The 22,828-nt window shown below is 63.7% G+C and overlaps 2 protein-coding genes across 5 annotated transcripts; one reads left to right on the plus strand and one right to left on the minus strand.

Annotated features, from left to right (window-relative positions):
- Nucleotides 1–5,808: 5,808 nt before the first annotated feature.
- Nucleotides 5,809–11,486, plus strand: CUNH14orf79 (chromosome unknown C14orf79 homolog; the record flags this gene model as incomplete). The annotated part of the gene is made up of 7 exons (XM_021081658.1): nucleotides 5,809–5,815; nucleotides 6,247–6,311; nucleotides 6,749–6,883; nucleotides 7,729–7,874; nucleotides 9,370–9,496; nucleotides 10,085–10,180; nucleotides 10,938–11,486. Coding segments are annotated over 7 exons (738 nt in total), but the record flags the coding sequence as incomplete, so codon positions are not given.
- A 1,566-nt stretch (nucleotides 11,487–13,052) lies between these two features.
- Nucleotides 13,053–21,664, minus strand: CDCA4 (cell division cycle associated 4). Of its 4 annotated transcripts, none has more exons than XM_005656479.3 (3): nucleotides 21,584–21,605; nucleotides 18,217–18,400; nucleotides 13,053–14,116 (listed from the first exon to the last, which is right to left on the minus strand). In XM_005656479.3, exon 3 carries the CDS (start codon nucleotides 14,108–14,110, stop codon nucleotides 13,472–13,474), a length of 639 nt encoding a protein of 212 aa, XP_005656536.1. In that variant the 5' UTR covers nucleotides 14,111–14,116; nucleotides 18,217–18,400; nucleotides 21,584–21,605; the 3' UTR covers nucleotides 13,053–13,471. The 4 variants fall into 4 exon arrangements, with proteins under 4 accessions (XP_005656536.1, XP_013844721.1, XP_005656535.1 ...); XM_013989267.2 differs by lacking the exon at nucleotides 21,584–21,605 and adding an exon at nucleotides 19,761–21,392; XM_005656478.3 differs by lacking the exon at nucleotides 18,217–18,400 and having other exon boundaries at nucleotides 21,584–21,664.
- Nucleotides 21,665–22,828: the final 1,164 nt, after the last annotated feature.

A 22,828-nucleotide genomic window follows, 5' to 3' on the forward strand; every position in this document is an offset into this window, starting at 1 on the left:
CTTAGGCGCCCGGGCGGCCCGGGGGGCCGGCGAACTCCGCGCTCAGTCCCTACCGCCGTGCGCTGCCGCTGGCGGTCGGCCGCGGACTGCGGACCCAGCCGGCGCCCCGCAACCCAGCCACTGCCCGGACCCCGCCCCGGCCCGCCCAGCCCGCGCGCGACCACTGCGGAGCGAGCGCGGGCGGTGCCGCCGGCCTCATTCAGCCCATTGGCTGCTGCCCGCAAGGCCCCGCCCCCTTGCCGGCCACGCCACGCCCCAGTCCATCCTTGAACCCGCCCGGCCGAGGCCCCGCCCCCGAGGCCCCGCCTCTCAACCCCAACGTCTTGCCTCCTGTCTGAGCCCCGCCCCCGCCCTGCTGCAGGCCAGCCCCGCCCCTAGCTTGGCCCTGTCTAGCGCCCCCGACAGGCCTGAGTCCAGAGTGTTGACTTTGGATCCCTGCCCGGGAGGGGTCCCCAGGCGCCGCGCCAAGCCTCCCCGACCTGACCTGCGCACGGCAGACTTGCATCCCAGTCCGGAGACCAGTATTTCAGTCCTATGCTGGGGTGCAGGGCACCCTGGGCCGGGGGCAGCAAGAGCCCAGGGAGGCCACGGCATGTGATCACCCCTAGCCCTGCCCCCGCCCCCCGGGGGGGGCGGTCTGGAGGTGTGCTCTGTGGGACGGCGGGGTGCAACGGTGGGGGTGGGAAGGGTCCTGGAAGGGCTGCCGGGCAGAACAGTATTCTGAAGAGAAGCAACACTGCAGTGTGTGCAGAGGAGGGGAGTTAGAGAGCCCAGGCTGATTCACGTGGCTGAAAGTTAGATTCCGCAGGGCTGGGGGCAGGGGGCGGCAGGCCTGGGTATGGACTGAAGAAAGCCCACTAGGTGGTTGGGGTGGCCCCAGGGGGGCACTGCTGGAAATCAGGAGCCCTGCAAGAGGGTGGTGCATCTGCCAGAATGGGCAGGGGGTGAGGGCCCGGGAGGGTTCTGTTTCTGAGGAAGGAGGAAGGGAGCTGAGGCCCAGCCTGGACCCTGGGGACACCGTCCTGCTGGGGTTGGGGGAGGGGAGCCTGTGCCAGAACAGACCTGGAAAAGCACCGCCACCGCCATGTAGGACCGTCCCTGGGGCTGCCCGGGGATGGTACCAGTGGCCCTAGGACAGATGACGCACGACTACTTCTGGAGCAGAAGGGGGCCAGGCTGCAGCAGGACCACCACACAGACACACAGACTTGACACAAACACACGCGTGACACAGACACACAAATGCTTGTAGATGAGATGACACAGCAATACGCAGACACAGGTCTACCTGGAAATGCCCCCCCACACCAGGGACAGGCACACACACACACCCCCACACACAGGTGCCTGGGAACCCGCTCAGACACATGCACCCACATGGGCCCCCGTGCTGGGAGAGGCACAACAGGACACAGACACACACAGGTGTGCCCTCGTGGGCTCACGCACAGAGCCCAGCCGGGGGGCCCAGGTGAGGCCGTCTAGCGGGCTGACTCATGCCCGCAGTTCCTGTTAGCCAGGCTGCAGCCGGGCAGCCTTCCAGCAGCAGGTCAGCGGACACACACACCACTGCCGGGAAGAGGCCCTGGCAGCCTCCCGCGCCTCGAGCCCATGGCACAGTGAGACACAGCCATGTCCTTCAGGTGGGGACGCTGGGGCAGGGGTCTCATGTCTCCTCCCCTGGTGTCTTCTCTTGGGCCAGGGAACGCTGCCCTGGGGCCAGAGGCCCTGCCCTGCCCTGTCCGTGTGGGAACCGGTCACCGTAGGTCGGGGAGGGAGCTGTCTGTGTCCCTGGCTGGTCTGGCATCTGCTGGGGTCTGTCGGGGGTCTCAGCCTGCCTGTCCTCTGCATGCGACTCTGTGTAATCATCACAAGCTCTCTGTCCCCTGCCCTACTAGGCGTGTGACCTTGGGTAAGTCTTCAGGGTCCTGAGCCCTGTCCAACTGAAGTGGCCTCACCCCATGTGACATGTCCCGAACGTCCAGCGGGATACACGCAGGCCCATGGTGGCTCCCATTACTTGTGGGGAAGGGGAGGCCAGGAGGAGGGGTGCCACGTGGCTGCTCAAGGACAGCTGGGGCAGCTCGGCCCCACGCAGGGCCCTGAGGGAGGCTGCGACAGGGACCCTCCCTGGCGCCACTTCTGCCCTTGGCCATGGGGAGGGCTAGGCGGGCTTATGTTTTCCTGCTGGGACTGTGCTCACTCTGCAGAGAGGGACTCCACACGGGCTCAGGGCCCCGGATTCAGGACGAGGGTAGGCAGGACCACCCCATGCCAGCCCAAGCAGTTGCCCCCCGCTCCTGTCTGCTCTGAGGCAGAGGGCTGGCACCCCCCCATGGACCCCCTGGGGCCCCATTTCATCTCTGGGAAGGTGGCCCCTCAGGCAGTGCACCCCACAGATGGTGACTGCAGCCAGCCTGGGCCCTGCCTCCTCCCACCCCAGCTGGCCTCCCACGTGTGGGGGCTTTGGAAGCCCCAGCCTGGCCCCCGGATCATGGCACTGGACACTGGAGAAGGCTGCCGGCGTAGGGCCTGTGAAACCCCTCTGTGCCATGCCCTGCCCTCCCAGTCGCCCCGCAAGCCTGCCAGAGTCCTGCGCAGCCAGGAGACGGTCACCGCGTGCCACTCCAGCCCCTCCTGATGTCTCCATCTGGGGACAGATGCCCGCTGAGGGCACGGCCACACCAGCTGCGCATGGCTCAGGAATAGCTGTGGGCCCAACTCAGGGCACCCTTGGCACACGCGAGGCCCCACACCGTTTCTGCATGTCACCCCCACAGGGACAGCCTCTGGGGGGGCACGGTGGCCCATGCCCTCTCTTGTCGGCACGCACAGGCTCAACCTCCTCCCTAGGACCGCCGCACCGGGGACACCGGGGCCACACCCCAGCCCCAGCCTGGCCCACTGGTCAGGGGTCTCAGGCTTGCCTGGAGCCTCGCAAGGCTGGCTACCCAAGACAGGGCTGGTGGTGCAGGGCATGGGTGGGGCCAGGGTGAAGAGCCAGGGCTGCGGGCAGTATTGCCCCAGTTCCTCGGCAGAGCCCCACCTGCCCCGCCAGGCTGGCTGCTCTCCGTGCCTGTAGGCAGGGATGCCCAGAGCATCAATATTGATGCCTCCTCTGCAGCAGCCGCAGCAGCAGCCAAAATAGCTCTGCCAGAATCCCTGCCCCGCCCAGCCGCAGTGGCACAACGGGGCGTGCGGGGGGGGGGGGTGTGCTCCTAGACTCACCCCAAGTCTCGGGGCAGAGGAGTGGGACACTCAGGTGGGGACCCCTCCCCATGGCTCTGTAGGCAATGCTGGGAGGCACAAGACACGGGGGCTCCGGGCAGAGTGGAGGCCGGCCCTTCTTCCTGAGGCCGAGACAGGGGAGGGAGGCTGGGCAATGGCAGAAGGGAAGCTGTCCCCCAGCCACCATTCAGCAGGGCTGGGGCCTAGGGACGGATGAGGGGTCCCGAGAGGAGCCGGGAAGGCTCATGGCCTTTCTTCTGACCACGCTGCGGCCACCCCAGCAGCTCAGGGCGTTGTGGCTTGTGTCCCACACACCCCCCTTTAATGGGGACCTGCCCCCTCTGGCCAGTCTCCCCCAGCAGGTGAAGCCTTTTAAGCTTCAACAGCTACCCGGAGACCTGGCCCTTGGCTCCGGCCCCGCGTCACGCCCAGTCCGCCCAGACACTAGCCTGAGGAGCCAGGGGCCACCTGTCCGCTACCTGGGCTTCCTTACCCCCTCCTGCATCCAGGGCCGGGACCCAGCGTTGGGGTCACCTCTGCTGCCCCCTCTGAGTCTTGGACCCCCCAAGGCAGCACCTCCTGAGCAGAGCAGCCGGGGGCCAGCCGGGGTGCCAGTGTCCTATGGCTGCCAGAGCCAACAACCTCGCACGCACAGTGGCTTTTGCCACCCTCTTATTCTCTCACAGCTCGAGGGTCGGCAGGGCTATGTTCCTTCTGGAGGTTTTTTCCAGGGCTGATCCTTGTCCTGGCCTCCCTCAGATTCAGCGGCCGCCTACACTCCCGGCTCGTGGCCCGGCCTCACTCAGACCTGTGCGGCCATCCTGCCGTCTTCGCTCTCAGACGTGGGCCCTCCTGCCTCCCTCTGGGAAGGACCCTTGTGGTTCCTTCAACCTCAACAGTTTAATCCAGGACCATGTCCCCGTCTAAGAGCCTTAATGTGCTCATGTCTGTAAAGTCCCTCTGGGAGTTCCTGTCATGGCTCAGCCTGACTAGCATCCATGAGGACACAGGTTCGATCCCTGGCCTCGCTCAGTGGGTTAAGGATCCAGCATTGCCATGAGCTGTGGTGTAGGTCGCAGACGTGGCTCGGATCCCACAGTGCTGTGGCTGTGGTGTAGGCTGGCAGCTACAGCTCTGATTTGACCCCTGGCCCGGGAACCTTCATATGCCGCGAGTGCGGCCCTAAGGAGACAACAGCAGATACATAAATAGAGAAGAAAAGAGAGGATAAAGTCCCTCTGCCTTTCGAGCTCTGGGGATCAGGAAGGGGCTCCTCGGGAGGCCTCATTCAGGGACCACACCAGGTGATGCCCAGCAACCCGATGGTGCCTGCGTTGTGCCTGGGTCACCTCACTCTGTCCCCCGAGGGTCACAGCGCCATCCTCACCCCTCTCGGAGGCCCACACAGGACACAGGAAATCGCTAGGGTCAGAGAGCTGGTTCAAGCCCCAGCAACCCTTCTCACTCAGGCCTGGGCCTCAGTGTCCTCCCCTGAACACGAGGACAACACCCCCTGCCCCTTGCAGGCGCTGGGCATGAGGATGGCAAGGGCAGTGGGTGAGACAGCAAGGGACCACTCTCCCTGGGGGATGTTGAGGCAGGAGAGAGCCGTGTCCCCAGGTGGGTGCCAGCGCCGGGAAGTCTGACGGCAGTGCTCGGACACTGCATGCTGGCTGTTGTGCCCTCAGGAAGCAGGGGAGGGCGGAGGCTGAGGTCCAGCATTCAGAGAATGACCTCACCTGGCAATTTTTAAAATTGAAGTTTTCGGTGGCTTGGCTGAGAAGGCCCGGGGGGAGCACAGTGACTCATGCAAAACGGTCAGGGCCCAGGCAGATCCACAGGAGGTCAGGGTGGAGAAGTACGGCATCCAGGTGGACTGGGGACAGAGCGTGGATCAGGGCTGCAGCCAGGGCCTGATGGCTGCACCTGTGGACAGTGGGCATGGGGACAGGTGGGGAAAGGCCGGGGATGCCGGGGAAGGGAGCTGGCAGGAGGGCGAGGCTGGCTCATCAGTGCCCCTTGCCTCCGGGCAGGTGGCTGCAAGAGGATCAGGGTGTCCCTGACCCACTCTGGCCCTGCTCTGCCTTGGGGCTGGGTGGTGACTCGCCCGAGGATCAGGGCACGACATGGGACCCAAGTGGGAGGGGTGGCGCCCCCACTCCTGCCTGCAGGCAGCGAACCGTCATAGGCCCACACATGGAAGGCCAGCTTCTGGGGACACAGGATCTGGCAAAACAGGTGGGGCCCATGGAGCAGCACCCGATGCCCACTGCGAGCGCGGGGCCGTGTGGGGCGGCGGCCGAAGCGCTCACCGAACCAAACAAGAGCCTCTCTTCACGCGGGGCTGCGAAGCGCGAAGCCCAGCCCGGATCCACCGCCCAGTCCGCGCCCTCTGCGGACCAGGCTCCGCCTTGAGAGGGCGGGGCCTAGAGCTGCCCCGCCCGCGCGCGCCGGCGCGCTGACGTCAGGGCGGCAGACGCCGGAAGCGGGGCTGTCGCGCAGTGTTGCCGAGCAACGGGCCTGCGCCGGCCCAGGGGGCACCTGGCAGACCTGGGAGGCCACGGGCGGAGGCGGTGACGGGGCCGAGGTGGGTGCGGGCTGGAGCCTGACGCCGGAGCCCCAGCGCGCCCCGAGTCCACCCCTCAGGAGCTGCAGGCCAGGCCCGAGCCGGGGTCCTCAGAGGCCGCCTCGGACCCCAGCCGGACCTGTCAGGGGAACTACCCGAGCCCCGGACCCAACTTCTGGGGACCCCCGGGTGCCGCCTTCCCGCAGGCACCTGGACTGTCCAGCGCTGTGCCAGACTGGGCCTCGCAGACACCCTGCCCGCCCCGACCGAGGCCGAACCCTGCCGCTCGTCTAGCCTCCCGCCGTGCTGACCCCCAGCACCTCGTAGGTCTCCAGGACACGCCCCTCAGCTGGGCCAGGCGCCCGGGCGTCGGGAAGAGGAAGCCGGAGAGCGGCTCCGGTCACTTTCTCCGGGTGACCAGGCTGCGTCTGTGGCTTATGTCCATTCCACAGCGATACTGGACCCCACGAGGCCGTCCGTACTCTGGAGGAAGCCGCCAGCAGCTGCTGGGCAGCGGGTGAGCAGGCGACGCTCCCAGGCCCTGTCCAGCCCTGAGCAGCTCCAGCACCGCAGTGTGCATGACTCCTGAGCATCTGCCCAATGCGTTTATGCGGGCCTGGTGGCACCAACATGCAAGGCCAGCGGGAGCTGGGGGGAGCGCCTGGCCAGATGCCCCCTCTCCGCAGGTTTCCAAGTGACCTAACAGAGCAAGCAGGTGGGGTTTCCCTCTGCCCGCTTTCTAAAGACAGTGATGCCAGCGAGGCACCTGGAAAGCAGAGCGGTGGCGCTGCAGACCTCCTCGCCCAGGCAGCCTCCTCGCCCAGGGTTTCTGGGCACCACGAGGGCTTGTCTACCTGCACCCTTAGTGGCCCAGAGCCAGGGGAACACCCCGGTGCCTGGGGGGAGTTCGAAGGCTTTCAGGAATCCTCAGCCAGGTCTGAACAATTCTCTCAGTCCTTTGAACTCCCGGAGAGGCCCACAGAACCTCAGCTTCCGAGGACCGCTTCTGCCCAGAGAGAGCGTGGTTCCCCCCAGCCTCGCCAGGGTGGCCCTGCGTGGACAGAAGCCACCGCCATCGCACCTGCCGAGGTATTTCTCAAGGGCTCGTCTTCACGGTGCTGCACAGGAAGCGCTTCACACACTCAGGCTGTGGTGGCCTGGCCAGGGAGGGGGCCTGCTTCTCTCTGGGCCTTTGTCCCGGGCCGCGTGGCTGGCCGTCCCCTCCTCCCAAGCCAGGAAAAAATGAGGCTGCAGACATGGACCGTCCCAGGAGGCGGCTCAGGGGCTGGGCGCCTTCTGTGCCCTCCTCCCAGGTCCCGTCACATCTGTCCCCTCTACTTTCCGTCCTTGGCCTCTGCCTTCCCGTCCGCCCGCTCTCCATCAACCCGGCTGTGTTCTCCTGGCCTGGCCCCAGTCAGGGCACACGGGCAAAGGGGCATTTCATTGTCATCTTATTTAGAAAGCCTCACCCGGGGCCACATTTCAGTATGTGTACAGCGACTGGGCTGGAGGTGGCCTGGTGTCCAGGACTCGGTACCTGCTGACCCAAGCCTGTGTGAATACAGACACCACACACAGGCCGCCTCTCCCAGCCAACCGGGTCTGCCACGACCCCGCTCCCCACCCACCTGCCAGCACTTCCCGCCAACTCACAAGCCTCAAACCTCAGGCCTTCGAGGACGATTTCACGGCGGTGACCACAGGGGAGACGGCACTGGTGTTTTATCGGGGGTCCCCCTCTCTCCCACGCGCCCTCCCGCCCTTCTCCCTGCATCATGCCCAGTGCAGCAGTTCCTGGGAACAAACAAGCTATGTTTTAGTAGCAGCAATGGTGTATAATCACTTACAAATTTCATTTGTACCAAAATTATATATTTGGAAAAAGTGACATGATGTATTTCTTCTAACTTTGGTATGGTTTTTTTTTTTTTCAGCCCATTCTCAGCTATGAGAACATTTTTAGGTCTGCTTTTCAAGAAGTACCAGCCCAACAGGCAACGGAGGATGTTTCTGCCTTAGACCATTTCTTAGAAACAAGTGATGAAGAAAAACCTGGCCTCGAACCTCTGCATAAACTGTGGTAATGAACTCACACTTGGGCTGGCCTTTCTCGGGCAGCTCTGCGGTTATAGTGGATGCGACAGATGCAGGGGGTCTTTTGCTGCCACCTCTAGAGACAGTGTCACTCCCCAGGCCCTGCCACCTTTGGCCACAGGGTGCCACAGCCCCACACCTTGGGGCCACGTCCAGCCTCCCCTCAGCCCCCACCGGCTTGCGGGAGCAAAGCAGGCCAGGCAGTGCCTTGGGTCTGGTGCAAGTGCTGGAGTTGTGGGAGGGACCAGCGGGCCTGGGTGTTGGGCACAGGGGCTCCTGGGGGGGTTGTCAGGTGACACCGAGTACCCTGGAGACACTGTCAGCCTGCCTGTGATCCTGGGGCTGCCTGCAGGGCTGGCTCTCCCAGGTCCAGGTCCCTAAGGGAGGTCACAGAGGCACTTGTTTGCAGATGGCCATTTTCTAAGACACCCTTTCACTAAGCAGTGAGAGAAAAACCAGTTTATTTATTTGTTTATTGTCTTTTCAGGGCCGCACCTGTGGCACATGGAGGTTCCCAGGCTAGGGGTTGAATTGGAGCTATAGCTGCCGGCCTGCACCACAGCCACAGCAACGCAGGATCCCAGCTACATCTGTGACCTACGCCATAGCTCATGGGAACACTGGATCCTTAACCGACTGAGCAGGGACACGGATCAAATCCATGTCCTCATAGATACAGTCGGGTTCATTACCGCTGAGCTATCATGGGAACCCCAGAAAAACTAACTTAGCTTGAGTAGATTATGAGATGGTACCTGAGCAGCTGACCCAGATCCCAGAGGGAGGAGGTGGAGGCGGAGGGTCGGCGCGGGGGGGGAAGCTGGCTTCCCTGCTCCCTGCGCCGAGCAGGCCGGGACTTCGTCCGGAGCTCTGCAGGCAGGCCCTCCTGGGCTCTGGCGGGGGTCGGAGCTGGGGCCTGAGCCAGCACCCCTGCCCACGGCGCCTTTGTTGGGTCCGGGGACAGAGGCCAGAGCCCAGAGGCTTTGAGCAGCACAGCCCAGGTGGCAGGTGTGCCCTTTGGACGCACTGCTTTCCCAGGTGGTGGTCCAGGCCAGCAGGCAGGTGGTATGAGGTACCCACCGGGGCTGTGCCCGTCGGTGCCGTGCACCTTCCCCCCAGAGGTGGGGCCACAGCAGACACTGGGCAGGGTTCACTCCCCTGAGCTTTCTCTTCTCTGTGTGTGAGCAGCTCTGGCAGCAGAGTCCTGGGCATCAGGGACCTTCAGGTAACGAGACAGTGGACACCTGCCCTCGGAGGAGACACTCGGGGGTGACACCGTCATGCAGCGCCAGGGACACGCTCTGTGGGGAGAGGCCGGGAGAGGGGCATCCGGGCACTTGCAGAGCAGCAGGTGCTTGGATAAATGAGCAAAGAAACGAGGCGGCCAGGGCTGCTTCCAGAACTCTAAGAGCTCCAGCCCCTCTCTGCCTCCCTCCTGAAGTCTTGTCAGGTTACCTGTGCTTAATGCAGCTCTTTGCCAGTTCTGAATCCAGAAAAGTCTGGGGAGCTCTTCAGAGCGCCGCGTGCACGTCGACTTCCCGATGCCTCTGGGGCGCGTCCCACTGCCGGGAAAGCCTCCTCCTCGTGCTGGGGGTGGACGCCGCTCAGGTGAGGTGCCTCGGGGGAGGGGGGCTTGCTGGGTTGTGGAGGAGCTGCAGAGGGCGGTCAGCCTCAGGCAGGCGGGGGGCGCGCTCTGCCGGGCCGGTGGGCGACGGGTGCTGTGGGCGAGTGTGAGCGCGGCAGGCAGCGGGGACCGCCCGGCGCAGGAGCAGGCGCAGGTGCGGGTTTAGCCGCCAGGTGCGCCCTGACGCCTGGGGTGGGAGGCGGCAGAGCCAGAGCAGGGAGGTGGCCGGGGAAAGGCTTCGGAGGCCCCGGCGGCCCCGGCTCAGGGCTGTCAGGCTCGCCAGGCCCCAGAGACGCCTGCTGTACGGAGGCTCCTCTCAGCCGCTGTGGAACTCGCAGCCGTGGGAGAGGCCGGGCTGAGGGCCCCCGGTTCCAGAACAGCAGGAGGAAGGCGGGGGGGGAGGCGGCAGCCGGGACCTCCGTTCAGAAGGGGCGCCGCAGTCCGTGGCAGGCGGGCGACGCTGCTGGTTCCCAGAGGGCCGTGCTGGAGGCGGTTAGGACGGGAAAACGAGCGAACACGACCCTTGAGCCCCCCCCCGCCCCCCGCGCAGCTGAGCCCGGTTTGCTCCCCAGGGCCACGCTCAGGGACAGCCAGACCTGGCGGAGCCCGCGGAGCCGGGCGCGCACGGCTTCTGCCTGCGCCGCTGCAGGGCCCTGATCCAGACCAAGGTGAGCGCTGGCGGCCGGGGCCCACCCTGGGCCTCGCTTGCTTCCTGGGCCTCTGGCTTGCAGGGCCTGTGGAGCCGCGCAGGGCGGGGCCCCGACGGGGAGACGCGGTCAGGGCGGGGCCCCGACGGGAACCCTCGGGCCAGGTGTTGAGAAGGGAGCGCCACGGCCACCGCGCGACGGTGCCCTGAGCCCTGCCTGGAGGGCCCATCCCCAGCTCTGCCCACCCAGGACCACATGGCGGACCCCGCACTGCGGGACGTGGCGGTGGAGCCTGGCTGGGGCTGGCTCTGGCACACCCCCGCTTCAGGGGAGGTGGGAGGGCACGTGGTGCCCTGATGTCACTGGCATGCAGGGCGCCATGTCGGGGAGGGGGCGAGGGCGGCAGGGAGGCCCGAGGACACGAGGGGGGGCCCTCATCTGGTCACACAGGGCCACTTGCAGGGCTGCCGCTCTGCTCCGTGGAGACGCCACAGGGAAGGAGGTGGGACCTTCTGGAGGCGCGTGGCCGGGATGCTTAGAGCAATGAGACCGACGCGCCCTCCGCAGCCCCCACGTGTGGTTCAGGGGACATCCTGGGGGCCACAGGCCGGGTCTTAAGGATGAGGGAACCAAGGGCCCCCCGGGGCTGAGGTCCCGTTTGCTCCTCTGTCCTGAGCGCCTTTGTGGTGACACCGTGGGGGGAAGACACTGCCACACAGACACGCCGAGGGCCGGTGGGCACGTGCCGTCCCCAACCCCAGCCTTCCTCTCCCGCCAGCTCGCAGGGACGCTGGGGGGCAGACAAGGTGGCCTGGTCACTTACAGCCTTTTCCTGAAGACGCCCTTCTGGGGCGCTGGGCAGCACATGAGGATTCCGAGGAAGAAGATTCTCACCCCCCGTAACCTCGAAATGACGCTGTGCAAGAGTGATGTCTGCTGACGCGGGAGGACTGTGTCTCCGTGGGGGATTTTGTTTTCTCACCTCTTGGGAGGGTGGTCTGGGACCCCCCCCCCGCCCCCGCCGGCTGGCATCAGGCTGCCCTCTGAAGGCGCCCGCCCCAGCCCAACGGGACAGAAGGAAGCGGCTCCAGGGCCCCGGGGGCGCTGTGAGGGTCCGGACTGGCTGCCCAGAGGGTGGCCTCGCACGTGGTTGGGTCTGTCGCTGGGAGCAGTTGTTCAGGGACCTGGAAAGCCCTGTGCACGATGCCCCTGGGCGCCCCCGGCCAGGGTTTCCAGGCGGGTGGGGCACAGGCTTGGGGGCGTGGCTGCAAGACAAGCGGTTGGCACTGACTTTTGTAAAACTGTATTAAACACAAAACAAGCTGGACAAGCCGTGTCCCTGCGGAATCAGCAGCTCTGTGGGGACTGGAGCGGGAAACCCTGTCAGGGAGCCCTCCCTGTCCTCAGAGGCCAGCGGGACACACACACACACACACACACACACACACGGTGGGACCCAGCATCGTGTCCCTCCTCAAGACGCCAGCACCATCAATGCAGGTGTCAGACCTAAATGGGGGACACTGCGACCTGATGTCCCCTGTCATATGGGGGGGCGGTCACCCCACACCCCAGCGCCCTTGGCCACTCCACACATGCGAACTCATCACGGTCCCTGCAGCTGCCACCCCCGCTCTGCTGGCTCTGAGCCGAGCCCTCTCCTCCCCCGCCAGCCCAGTGTCCAGATGCAGGTCCCAAATCTGACTCTACTCCCCCCGGGTCCTCCAGCCAGGAGTGCCCCCAACCCCCATCTCACCAGATGTCACCTAGGCTTTAAGCTGCCTTCCACAGGAAAGCAGTACTTTCACGACCAGAAGGCAACGACCCCGAGAGCCACAGCCGGCGGTGACCCAACTGCCCAGCCCGGCTCGGCCCCCACCCCGCCTCCTACCCACGAGCCGGGAAGGGAGGGCTGCCTGGGAGCCCAGTGCGTCGGGCTATGGAGACGCCCCCCCAGCTGTGGGCACATCCGTGTGGAATCCCCGCCACCCGACAGGCTCCACAGACGGTCCAGCCCCGGTGACCTCTGAAGAAAAGACGCACGAGGGCACCGTGACATGGGAGGCGACGACAACACGTCCCGTCCGCCGGGTGATGTTTAATAAGAGGGGCGTGCCCGCTGACGCCAGACTGCGCACCTGCACAAAAAACCACCCCTCGTGGCTGAGGGCTGGAGAATTTGAAAAAGCGTGAAAAATGGGAAGCGTGGGGTGGGAGTGGGGAGAGAGCGGAGCTTCACTTGTAAACAAGGGAAAGCTGTGCGTTGACAGCTGGGGGCGGGCTCAGGGTCCGGGCGGCAGGACACACCGCCCAGCCAACCCCACCAACGGCCCTGAAGTTCGAGGCTCCATAAATGACATGTCCCGATTTCTTCAATCCCAGACTTAGCTTAGTCTTAAAAGTCTGCCCCAGCAGCAATCTGACGGAGCAAACGTGACCAGCCTCCAAGGCAGCCACGCCCGGACACGTGCCCTCCCCAAGCACACCTGGCACACAGGGAGAGCGGGGTCCCCCGGGGAGGGTCAGTCCTGGGGCTCAGACCGCAGGAGGGGCCGCCGGAGACAGGCCAGGCGCCCAGGGCCTCCAGAGAGGGGTCTGCCCTTCGCCTCCGAGGACACTCCGACATGAACAGGCGTAAATAAAACCCTCCGATGTCAGCACGTGAGTCGCAGGGAGACCTGGTTTGTGCAGCAGACCTGGTGACGACACCCAGGGACGAGGCCCCGCCTTCAGCCCTGGCCCCACCCCGACCACGCGGTGCCCACGGAGGCTGGACGTCGAGGCTACAGTGGAAGTGGTGCTGGACACACACTGCAGGCTGAGGGCAGTGCCGGCCGCCTGCTATGAAGAGAAGTGTTTTAAACCTTAAAAAAGTGAAATACAACCGCAGCCGTTTAGGTTACAAAAGTTTCTAATGTAGCAGCAGAGGATGTGTATAGAAAAAATATGTTTTAAGAAAATAGCTAAAAAAACCTAAAGTGGTAAAAGTATAAAAAGTTTAAAAATATATCTCAAGACCAAATATTGCCAAAAACATGTACAACAATTTTAGAAACGTCGTCTATCTAACGCTGGACGAGGCCGGACACAGCTGGGGGCCCGTCCTCCTCCTCCTCGGAGCCGAAACAGGCCTCGGGGGACGCCCCCAGGGGCCGGCGGGACCACCTGCCCGCAGGAAGACTGCCCGGCCCGGGGGCGGGTGGGCCCCGAACCGCAGGGCTGGCCCAGGGCTGCAGGCACAGCGGGCACGCACACGGGTGCTCGGCTGTCTCCGGGGGCTGCGTGCCAACACCAGCGCTCGGCGGCCGCGGCTCAGGCCTCCACCAGGATCTCCACCACGTGGTCCCGCTCGCCCAGGTCCGACTTGCAGCCGGGAGGGGCGGCGGCCGCGGGGCTCAAGGCCTCCAGGCCCTCGTGGGCCGCCGCGCCCGTCAGCACGGCGTCCAGGTCGTAGTAGGAGCCGTCCACGGCCGCAAAGAGCTCGTCCCCGGAGCCGGGGCTCCTGCGCTCCAGAGTTTCCAATATCTGATCCAGCGACGTCGGAACGCGCCCTCCGTCTCCGCGCGGGTCGGCGCCCTCGTCCCCGCCGCTCTTCGGGCCCCTTGGCGCCGGAGCCGTCGGGCGGGCACAGAGCTCAGAGGCCGCGGTCCCCGAGCGGCACAGGAGCTCCGTGGAGACCAGGCGCTCCAGCGGCGCCCGCCCCGCGGCCTGCGGCGCCACCGCCCCGCGCCAGCTCCCGTCCTGGCTCATCTCCTCCTGGATCTGGCGGACCGTGTTGGCGATGAGGACGGAGCGGCACAGGTTGGGCTCCACCAGCATGTGGCAGAGCTGGAGCTTGACCAGAGACATGTCCAGGAGCGACTGCCGCTGCAGGCCGTAGGCGGGCACGGCCGCGGCCTCCTGGGCCTCCTGCGCCTCGGCGTACTTCCTCTTCAGCCCCCGGGCAAACATCGCGTCCTGCGGAAACCAAGACAGACGCCTCAGAGCCCAGGGCGGGATCCCAGCCGCCCCGCCGCAGGCTCAGCCTGGACCCTCAGAGGGGACCCTGCCGACAGGGGTCAGGACGGGACGGAGGGGCCACCCGGCGGCCACAGTCCCTGTGCACCTCTCGTTCACGCCGACCCCGTGAAGGCCGCTGGGACAGACACCGTCTCCCTCAGAAAAGGTAAAAGTGGACCCAAACCAGAAGCGCATCAGAAAGAGCTGGGCTCGAAAAGCAGCAGATCACCTCACGCTGCCGCCCCGCGACGGAGGAGTTTGGGCAGAGCGAGGTGGCCGGCTGACCACGGGGTCCTGGTCACTGACCGCCACTTCTGCGTGCAGACGGCCCTCCCCAAAGCCGTCGGGGCTGCAGGGGAGACGCTGGCCCTGCAGAGAGCCCGCGGGGACCCTCTAAGGGCAGCTCTGTCCACCTGCCAGAGCAGGGAGCCTGGTGCCTGCAGTCGGGGGCCTCTGAGGCCACCTCCCCCTGCCCGCTCCTCCCTCCCTCCGGGTCTGGAAGGTCAAGGCCGGGGCGGGGTCTTCACCAGGGCGTCCCTAGAGCAGACCCGGCACCGGCACCGCGGGATGAAGGTGCTGACTCCTGGGCCTCACCTGGACCAACCGAGGCTGGGGCTGGCACCTGCGGACAGAGCCAGCTCGCTGTGCCTCTGCTCTTAGAGGCAAAACGACGGGAAAGCTGCTCTCTGAACAGACACCCAGGCGGGGAATGAAAAAGCAGAGCAAGAGGGAGCCAGGGCCCCAGCCGCCCCCTCCACCTCACGGGTGCGGCCAACGACAAGCACTGCCCCTTCCAGAACACAGTTAAGCTGTACTGCACGGACTTTCTGAAGTTTGTAAAGTCGCTAAACATTTTTATCTTAAATAATTCATTTGAGTTAGTCACCAAGCGAGGTAGGACCTTTTAACCACGCAAATGTCTGGATTTCCTTCTTTTAAAAGCCAATCCTGTGGTTTCCTGTGACGGCGGCAGCCGTGAGGCCAGGGCCTGGGCATCCTCGAGCCAAGGACGGGAGGCCCTGCGGTGCAGGAGGAACAGGCTGCGTCCTGCCTACCCCCACCCTAGAAAAAACTTCCCCTGTCCTCCAGTCTCCTTTCAGCGTCACATTTCTCACCTCTTGTGTACTCAACGTTTAAAAAACCTTTTTAGATTAAGTGACTTCTCGGGCACGTATGGCAGAGAAACGAAAACCACAGTTCCCGCAGAACAAAGTACAAGCGTGTTCACGGCGGATCCACGCGTAACAGCCCCACCCTGGAAACAAGGCCTCCGGGCAGGGAGCCCTGCTTCCCTAGAGTGACCGGCGGCCACGGGTCTCAAAGCACAGCCTCTACCTCACGAGATGGGCGTGTGGCCATGAAGGGTGCACCCGCGCGGACCTGGGGGTCAGGGCCCCTCCTGTGCCCCAGCTCCCCTGATGCGCAAGGAGCACAGGTACACACAACCCGGATCGGCTGTGCCTCCTGGCAACCAGCCTCCCGGGTGGGCGTCTGGGCAGCTGACGCAGAGGCAGGGAGGCACAGCCAGGGTGCACCTCTGGGACATTCCCTTCCAACCTCCTGTGGGCCTGTAATTATTCCAAAATAACAAGTTTAAAATCTGGGGCGGTCCCGCTGCGGCGCAGTGGGCAGAGGAGCGGACAGCATGGGAACTTCCATGTGCTGCGGGTGCGGCCACAAACAATTAATTAAGTGACCATAGCTCGTTCCCCTCCAGACTCATTTCCCCAGAACAGCAAACAGGTCTAACATACGAATACAGCCCCCGAAGCCACGGCCGTTCGCTCCCAACACCAGCCTGTCAACCATCAGCGAAGAAAGAGCCAGCTCACCACCCAAACCCATGAAAAGCACCTCAACTGCTTCGAGCAATAGAGGATTCAAGTGTTTTGTCTTGGCTGCAAGTTCAACTTTTAGTCTTTTTCCCTCAACTGTGTAAAAATCAGTGCCTTAAAATGTCTAAGCCTATTTGAGAATGAATCTAAATTATGTCAAACTACAAAGAGACACCCTGTGTTGGAGAAAAAATTAAGTTCCAAGCATTGTCGCTGGCAAGTCCATCATTCTAGGCTTTTAGCATCTTTTCAGCCAATTTAACATCCTGACTCTGCACCCCAACCCATTTTAGTCACGGTCCACAGGAGGTCGGTGGCCCGAGGCCTGGGGAGGGGGGCAGAGACCCCGGCGGACCCACCGCCAGGAAGCTGCACAGGGCACCCCGCCCACAGCAGCCACCCTGTAAAGGTCGCCCCACGACCGGGCCTCGACCGTTGCTTTTGTCCCCACCGCCGACTGAGGGCCCACCGGAGAAAGCCGGGGAGGAGGTGCCCGGGCCACCAGGCGGGGCCGAGCCTCGCCAGCCTTACGGCACCTCCGCCGGGAAGCCCTCCGGCTGCCTCGCTGCCCAGGTCCCCGCCGAGCTCTGCGGGGGGCCCCCTGGCTGCGGCCGCTCGGAAGAGGACGCCCGCCTCTCCTCTGCCTGGCCAGCCGCCTCTCCTCTGCCTGGCCGGCCGTTGCCTGCATCGGCTCTGCACGCAACGCGGATAAGCGGGAGGCGGTGGCCGAGGCGCCGGGAGCGGCTCTCCCTCGGCACCTGCAGAGCTGCCCTCCCTGGTCGCCGTGTGTCTCCGTTAGGCGAAAGCTGGCGCCACTTCCGACAGCCCGGCAGCCGGGCCTCAGACCCCGCAGCCCCTGCTGGGGAGCCTGCCTCTCCCGCGCGCCCTCCGCGCCCAACCCGCCTGGCGGGCCGGCAGCGACCGCGCCAGCACCCAGCCCGCAGCGACTCCACGCGCCCGGTGAGCACCACGCGCCGCCTGCCAGGCCGGGTGACCCGGTCCACTGTCCACGATGGCTCGGAGCCCCCAGTGCTCCACGACTGTCCCAGTGCCAGGCGGGCCTGTGGTCCCCGCCCCCACCACATCCCAACCCCACACACCTGCGCACTCCCGCCTGCTCCTGCCTCCAGCGCCAGCCCGGGGCACACCCCGGAGTAACGTTAAGACTCAAAATATGCCAGCTGGAGTTCCCGTCGTGGCGCAGTGGTTAACGAATCTGACTAGGAACCATGAGGTTGCGGGTTCGGTCCCTGCCCTTGCTCAGTGGGTTAACAATCCAGCGTTGCCGTGAGCTGTGGTGTAGGTTGCAGACGCGGCTCGGATCCCGCGTTGCTGTGGCTCTGGCGTAGGCCGGTGGCTACAGCTCCGATTTGACCCCTAGCCTGGGAACCTCCATATGCCACGGGAGCGGCCCAAGAAATAGCAACAACAACAACAACAAAAAAAAGAAAAAGACAAAAAAAAAAAAAATACGCCAGCTGAGTGGGTGAAGCGTTGGGTGTCTTAGCAGGGCTAACACTCAGCAGCAAAATCCACGACGGACCCAAGGTCACACGACGACCCATCTTAAAACACGTGAACAAAGACCCCAACTGAAAAATGGGCAGAAGACCTAAGCAGACCCTCCCCCGGAGAAGACATGCAGATGGCCAGCAGGCGCATGAAGAGATGCTCCCCGTCGCTAATTATTAGAGAAACGGGAACGGAAACCAGAGTGAGGTACCACCCCACACCAGAGGGCATGGCTGTCATTAACAAGTCTGCAAATGACAAACGCCGGAGAGGGTGTGGAGACAAGGGACACCCCCCCGCCCCCCGTCACTGTTGGTGGGAAGGTAAACTGGCACAAGCCCTCTGCAGAAGAGTATGGCGGTTCCCCAGGACACTGAGAATAGAACCACCACATGACCCAGCAACCCCACTCCTGGGCGTGTGTCCAGGGAAAACTTTCATTCAGAAAGATACAGCCACCCCATGTTCCCCGCGGCACTATTCACAAGCCCAGACAGGGAAACAACCTAAATTCCATCAAAAGATGGATTAAGATGTGGTACATATACACAAGGGAATACGACTCCAACAGAAAAAAGAACAAAACAATGCCATTCGCAGCAACATGGATGCAGCCAAAGACTTCCACACTGAGTGGAGTAATTCAGAAAGACAAACATCGTATGATATCACTTATACGCAGAACCGAAGATATGGCACAAGGGAACCTACCTCCAGAGCAGAGACGGACAGACCTGGAGAACTGGCCAGCGGTGGCCAAGGGGGCGGGGCGGGGGGGGGAGCTGGACGGGGAGGTCGGGGTCAGTAGATGCAAACTCCGACATGCAGAATGGATCAGCCAGGAGGCCCTGCGGCACAGCACAGGGAACTCCATCCCATCTCCTGGATAAACCACCTGATGGAAAAGGTGAAAAAGGAATGCGTGCGTGCGGGCGGCTGGGTGACTGTGCCGCACGGCAGAAACCGGCCCAGCACAGAAACCTCCTCCACGCCAATAAAAACCCGCCACGTGCACAACAGAAAACGGGTATCGAGTGGCGCTGCTTGTGTGAGCCTGCAGAAGAGACGGCGCTAACCCACCGAGGGCCGAGGCGGGAGGGAGCCCTCTGGGTGCTGGAACTAGAGCCCACACAGGCGGGAGCTCGGGTGGCACGAGACAACGTGGCAGAATGTGCCCTCCGCTGCAGGAAATGAGCTTCGTTATGAACAAAAACGCATAAATAAATGAACAAGGTGATGGGGGCCGGCCACATTGTAATTTAAATCTGAATTTCAGATACTGCTGCACCACCCGCTGCCGGACGTGTGCCAGGACACAACAGACTCAAAGTCATGTTCCAAAGGCAGGCAGCTCCTCCACTGTTCCTGTGCCACACTGCGGACTGGTTCCTGAGGAAGGGTGCAGCCCACGGGCAGTGCTCACCCCAGAGCGGACCCCCAGGGGCTATGCTGGGGGGACTGGAGGAGGCTGAGCCCAGGAGGTGGCCTATGAGGATCCCCCCCGCAGACATCTGTACGTGGGACCAAGAACACGGCATGGTCGAAAGAGCCCCTGAGAGATGTTTTGGGGCAGACATGGGGACACAGAGCCCTTAGGCTGGGCTGTCCCAGCTCCCTGCCCAGCCTGGGACTGTGGCCTGAAGGCACCGAACCCTCCTAACACCCAGTGACAGACCCCAGACCCCGCTCCCCGCAGGCTGTCCTGACAGCAGTGCCTCACTGGCGGTCAAGTTCTGAACAAACAAAACAACAGGCCGCATCACCCGCCTGGCACCTCCGCGTCCGTCACAAGGTCTCACCTCGTGTCTGCTCCATGCCCCAGTCCCACTGAGCCTTCAGCGTGGGCCACTCGAAACCCTCCAATGTCAATGGACAGCTGGCCTGCAGGGTCTGCCCTGGGTGATGGCACAGCCCTGCCCCTCGCCTCCTCCAGAGCAAGCGCCGAGCGCACCGAGGGAAATGAAGGGGGGTGGCTGCACACTGCGGCGAGGGTCACAGGAGCAGCTCGGACCCCGTGTGGTTGCGGCCGGGCAGCCGCAGCTCTGATTTGGCCCCTAATCTGGGAAGCGGCCTATGCTGCAGCCCGAGGGCAGCCCGCCCAGAGCACCCCCGGCAAAGGGGACCCCAGTCACGCCCAGGCTGCTTATCCTGCAGCAGCTCCCACACCGTGTGGCCAGCCATCCCGAGAGCTGGTGGAAGATGCAGACTCCCAGGTCCAGAGCAGCAGGCTGGGAGGGCCAAGGCCAAACTCTCACCATGACCTTCAGCCACTGCCAAGCACTCTCCTGAGCTTCAGGTTAAGGCACATCAGCAAGAACATTCTCCGTTTCCGTCTCACGATCAGATCTGCTTTGAAATACTAGAGAAAAATGGGAGAAGATGGAGCAGGCGAGTCACTGCCTCCAAGTGGGCGCGGGGGTCACCCCTCCACTGTCCGTCTCGGTTCTTCTCATAAGCCAGCGCTAATCTTGACGTCCGGGACTTCTGGTGCTTGGGGTAAAATACAGACCTGGGAATGCGCTTAATAGCAAGTTGACGGAAACTCGAAGCCCTCTTTCCAAGATAAAACGTGCCACCGTTTGTAAAAACGCAAAAGGTCGTGACTGACTGCTTAGTCTGAAACTGCAATTATAAGACACAGCGTAACTTGAAAATAAAGAGCTACTGCACGTAGGGAGGTCACACAATAGGAAACGCAACCTTGTCACGGAGAGTACCTCTTCTGGCTGGTTTAACAGAACAGCTAACTCAGTCCTGCTGGCCCTGTGCACAGGCCCCGCGGGCCCCAGAAAAGGAAACAGCAAACTTCTCAGGAAGGGGAACCCTCTATTTGCCGGGACCACAGGTTCTCCAGGCAAACAGCTAGCTGGCAGACGCTTTTCCTGGTAATCCTGCTTTGGGGGCAATAAGCTTGCTGTGGCAGCGCGTGTCTGGTACTTTTCCTAGTTATCCGACCGAGGCCGGACCGGGCAGGCACAAGGAGCCCAGCGAAGAAGTTCCCTTAGCAGCGGGGTCCGGGGATCCGTCTCCTCCCACATCCTACGGCCCTCCCTGCTTCCTCTAGACGGCAGGGAACACACGCAGAGCGCCAGCTTCAGGCCACCCAAGGCTGGCATCATTTGCTCCCAGATACTCCCTGACCCGCTTAAAGAGGGGTACCGGGAGGAGGGAAACTATTGCGAAATATCCTTAGCAATCCTTTTCGAAGCAGCTGAAACCAAGACATAAGGAAAAGAACCTACACTCAACACGCACGGGCACGCAGCCAGCCACAGGGAGGCAGCCCTGCCCTCGGGCTTCCAGAGAAAGAGGCAACGGCCTGGAGGGCAACACAGTCCCAGCAAACCTCAGCTCTGCCAGAAGGACCCAATGGAAATCCCAGCCCTCCCTTGCTGATACCCCCCACCCACTCCTCATTCTGCAAGGAATGCACATTAGGAGGGAAACAGAAAACGGCGGATGGACGGGTGGGTGGGAGGAAAGAAGGGTGGACGGATGGAAGGAAGGAAGGAGGCCGGGAGGATGGATGGGGGTGACAGAGAGCGGCAGTCGGGGGCGCTCCGCTCAGGGCTTGTAACTCCAAGTCGGCCGGACAAGGAGCCAGGGTCCCTACAGGTCGTCTTGGTGGGGGCCGGGGCAGCCGCCGCTAAAGAAGCAGGAGGGCCTGCTCGGACTCCTTCCAAGTCAAAGGCAGGACGACGGCGCGGGGTGCCGCGCAGAGGCAGCCCGCAGACCCTTCTTAAGGGTCCCTCCTCCTCCTGAAAAAGCTCCAGTTTGGTTAAAGCCAAGGCGATACGACTTCTGAGACGCTGCGAGACGGCCCAAGTGGAGGCTGCGGCAGCAGCACAGGGAGTTCCAGGTGGCGGCTCGCGCGTCGGGCGGGCGGGCGGGCGGGCGGGGGGAGAGGTCGCGGCGGCCCTCCTCCCCCGGCCCTCCGGGTCCCACGCCTCGGGCCTTCCCCCAAGCACCCCCCAGGCGCCCCGGGCCGCTGCCCGTACCCTCCCCGAAGCCCCGAGACGGAGAAGCCGGGCCGTCCCGCCGGCGCACAAAGGCCCGCGGCCCCAGCGAAGACGCTCACCTGGCCGCACACCGTCCGCGCCGCCCGCGCCGCCGCGGAGGGAGGGGCCGCCGGGAGGGGCGGGGCCGCCGGAGGAGGAGCCGCCGGGGCGGGGCCGCGCAGCTTTGCCCACAAAGAGCCGCCGAGCAGGCCGCCCCGCCCGCTGATTGGCCGAGAGCCGGGGCGGGGCCTCCGGTTCAAACCGCGGGCGGGGCCTGGCGCGCGAGTTCCCGCGCGGCCGCGTTGGCCGTTGGGCCCGCGCCCTCGGCCGCCCCGCCCACCGGCTCCCAGGTCTCCTCGCGCGGCCCTAGTGCGCCTGCGCCGGGCACCCGGGGGCGGGGCGGGGAAGGCGGAAGAGGACGGATAGAGGCGGGGAAGAGGGCGAGGCGGGGGCGGGGGCGAAAGGGGAGAGGCAGCTGCGTGGCAGCCGCAGCTCCTTTGATAGTCCCTTAAATCGTAAAAGTCGAAAGCGGGGGAGGTTTCTTTGAAAAATAACTTCTTAGTGGACAGGTCTTAAATAGGATACAGAATCCCGACTCCGTCAATTCTGGCAGCTTTCTTGATTGCAGGCTGCAGTGATAACCCGTGCAGAGCCGGCGTTCTGCGGTGTCCCGTGATGCGGTGCTGTCAGGAAAGCACGGGGAGGTGGGGACCCCGCTCGCACAAGCCTCTAGGACAAGGGGCGTCTGAGGAACACCTCGAGGAGGCAGGGAAGCCTGGGGGCGGGGGCGGGGGGTCTGCGGGCGGGGAGCAGGCTGGGGGTGGGGGGCGGGAGGAGGCGGGGCGTGGGAACAGACTAGGTGGAAGCGGAAAGTCCAATTGGGTCACTGCAGGGCTGGGGCCGGAGACAGGGACCGTGATAGGCGACTTCCCCGCAAACAAGGTGGACGCCCAAAGGAAACTGGCTCCTCGCCACAGGCTGAACGCAAGGTTAAGTTCCTTCCTACACAGATAACCCGCCAGAGAGACAAGATCTACAAACCAGTGGAAAGTGGGAAGAGATGTTAACACAGAGCGAAGGAAATAAGATACTCTCAACTTGATCAAATTGCGAGTGGGAACGCAAACTAGAGCCAGCGCTAGCTTGATGTGGTTTTACGCTGTCGGACTGACCACGGTCCAGGATGCTCTGGAGCAAGATAATGTCTTCCAGAGCCTTCACTCTTATTTGCCCAAAATGTCCGGCATAAAATTAAAAAGTAACGGTCATCCCGGGACACAAGACCAAAAAGATGGTAGAAAAACATGGGGAAAAAACCAGAAAAC

This window comes from Sus scrofa, unplaced genomic scaffold (assembly GCF_000003025.6).
Source record: "Sus scrofa isolate TJ Tabasco breed Duroc unplaced genomic scaffold, Sscrofa11.1 Contig1914, whole genome shotgun sequence".
Lineage (NCBI taxonomy): Eukaryota > Metazoa > Chordata > Mammalia > Artiodactyla > Suidae > Sus > Sus scrofa.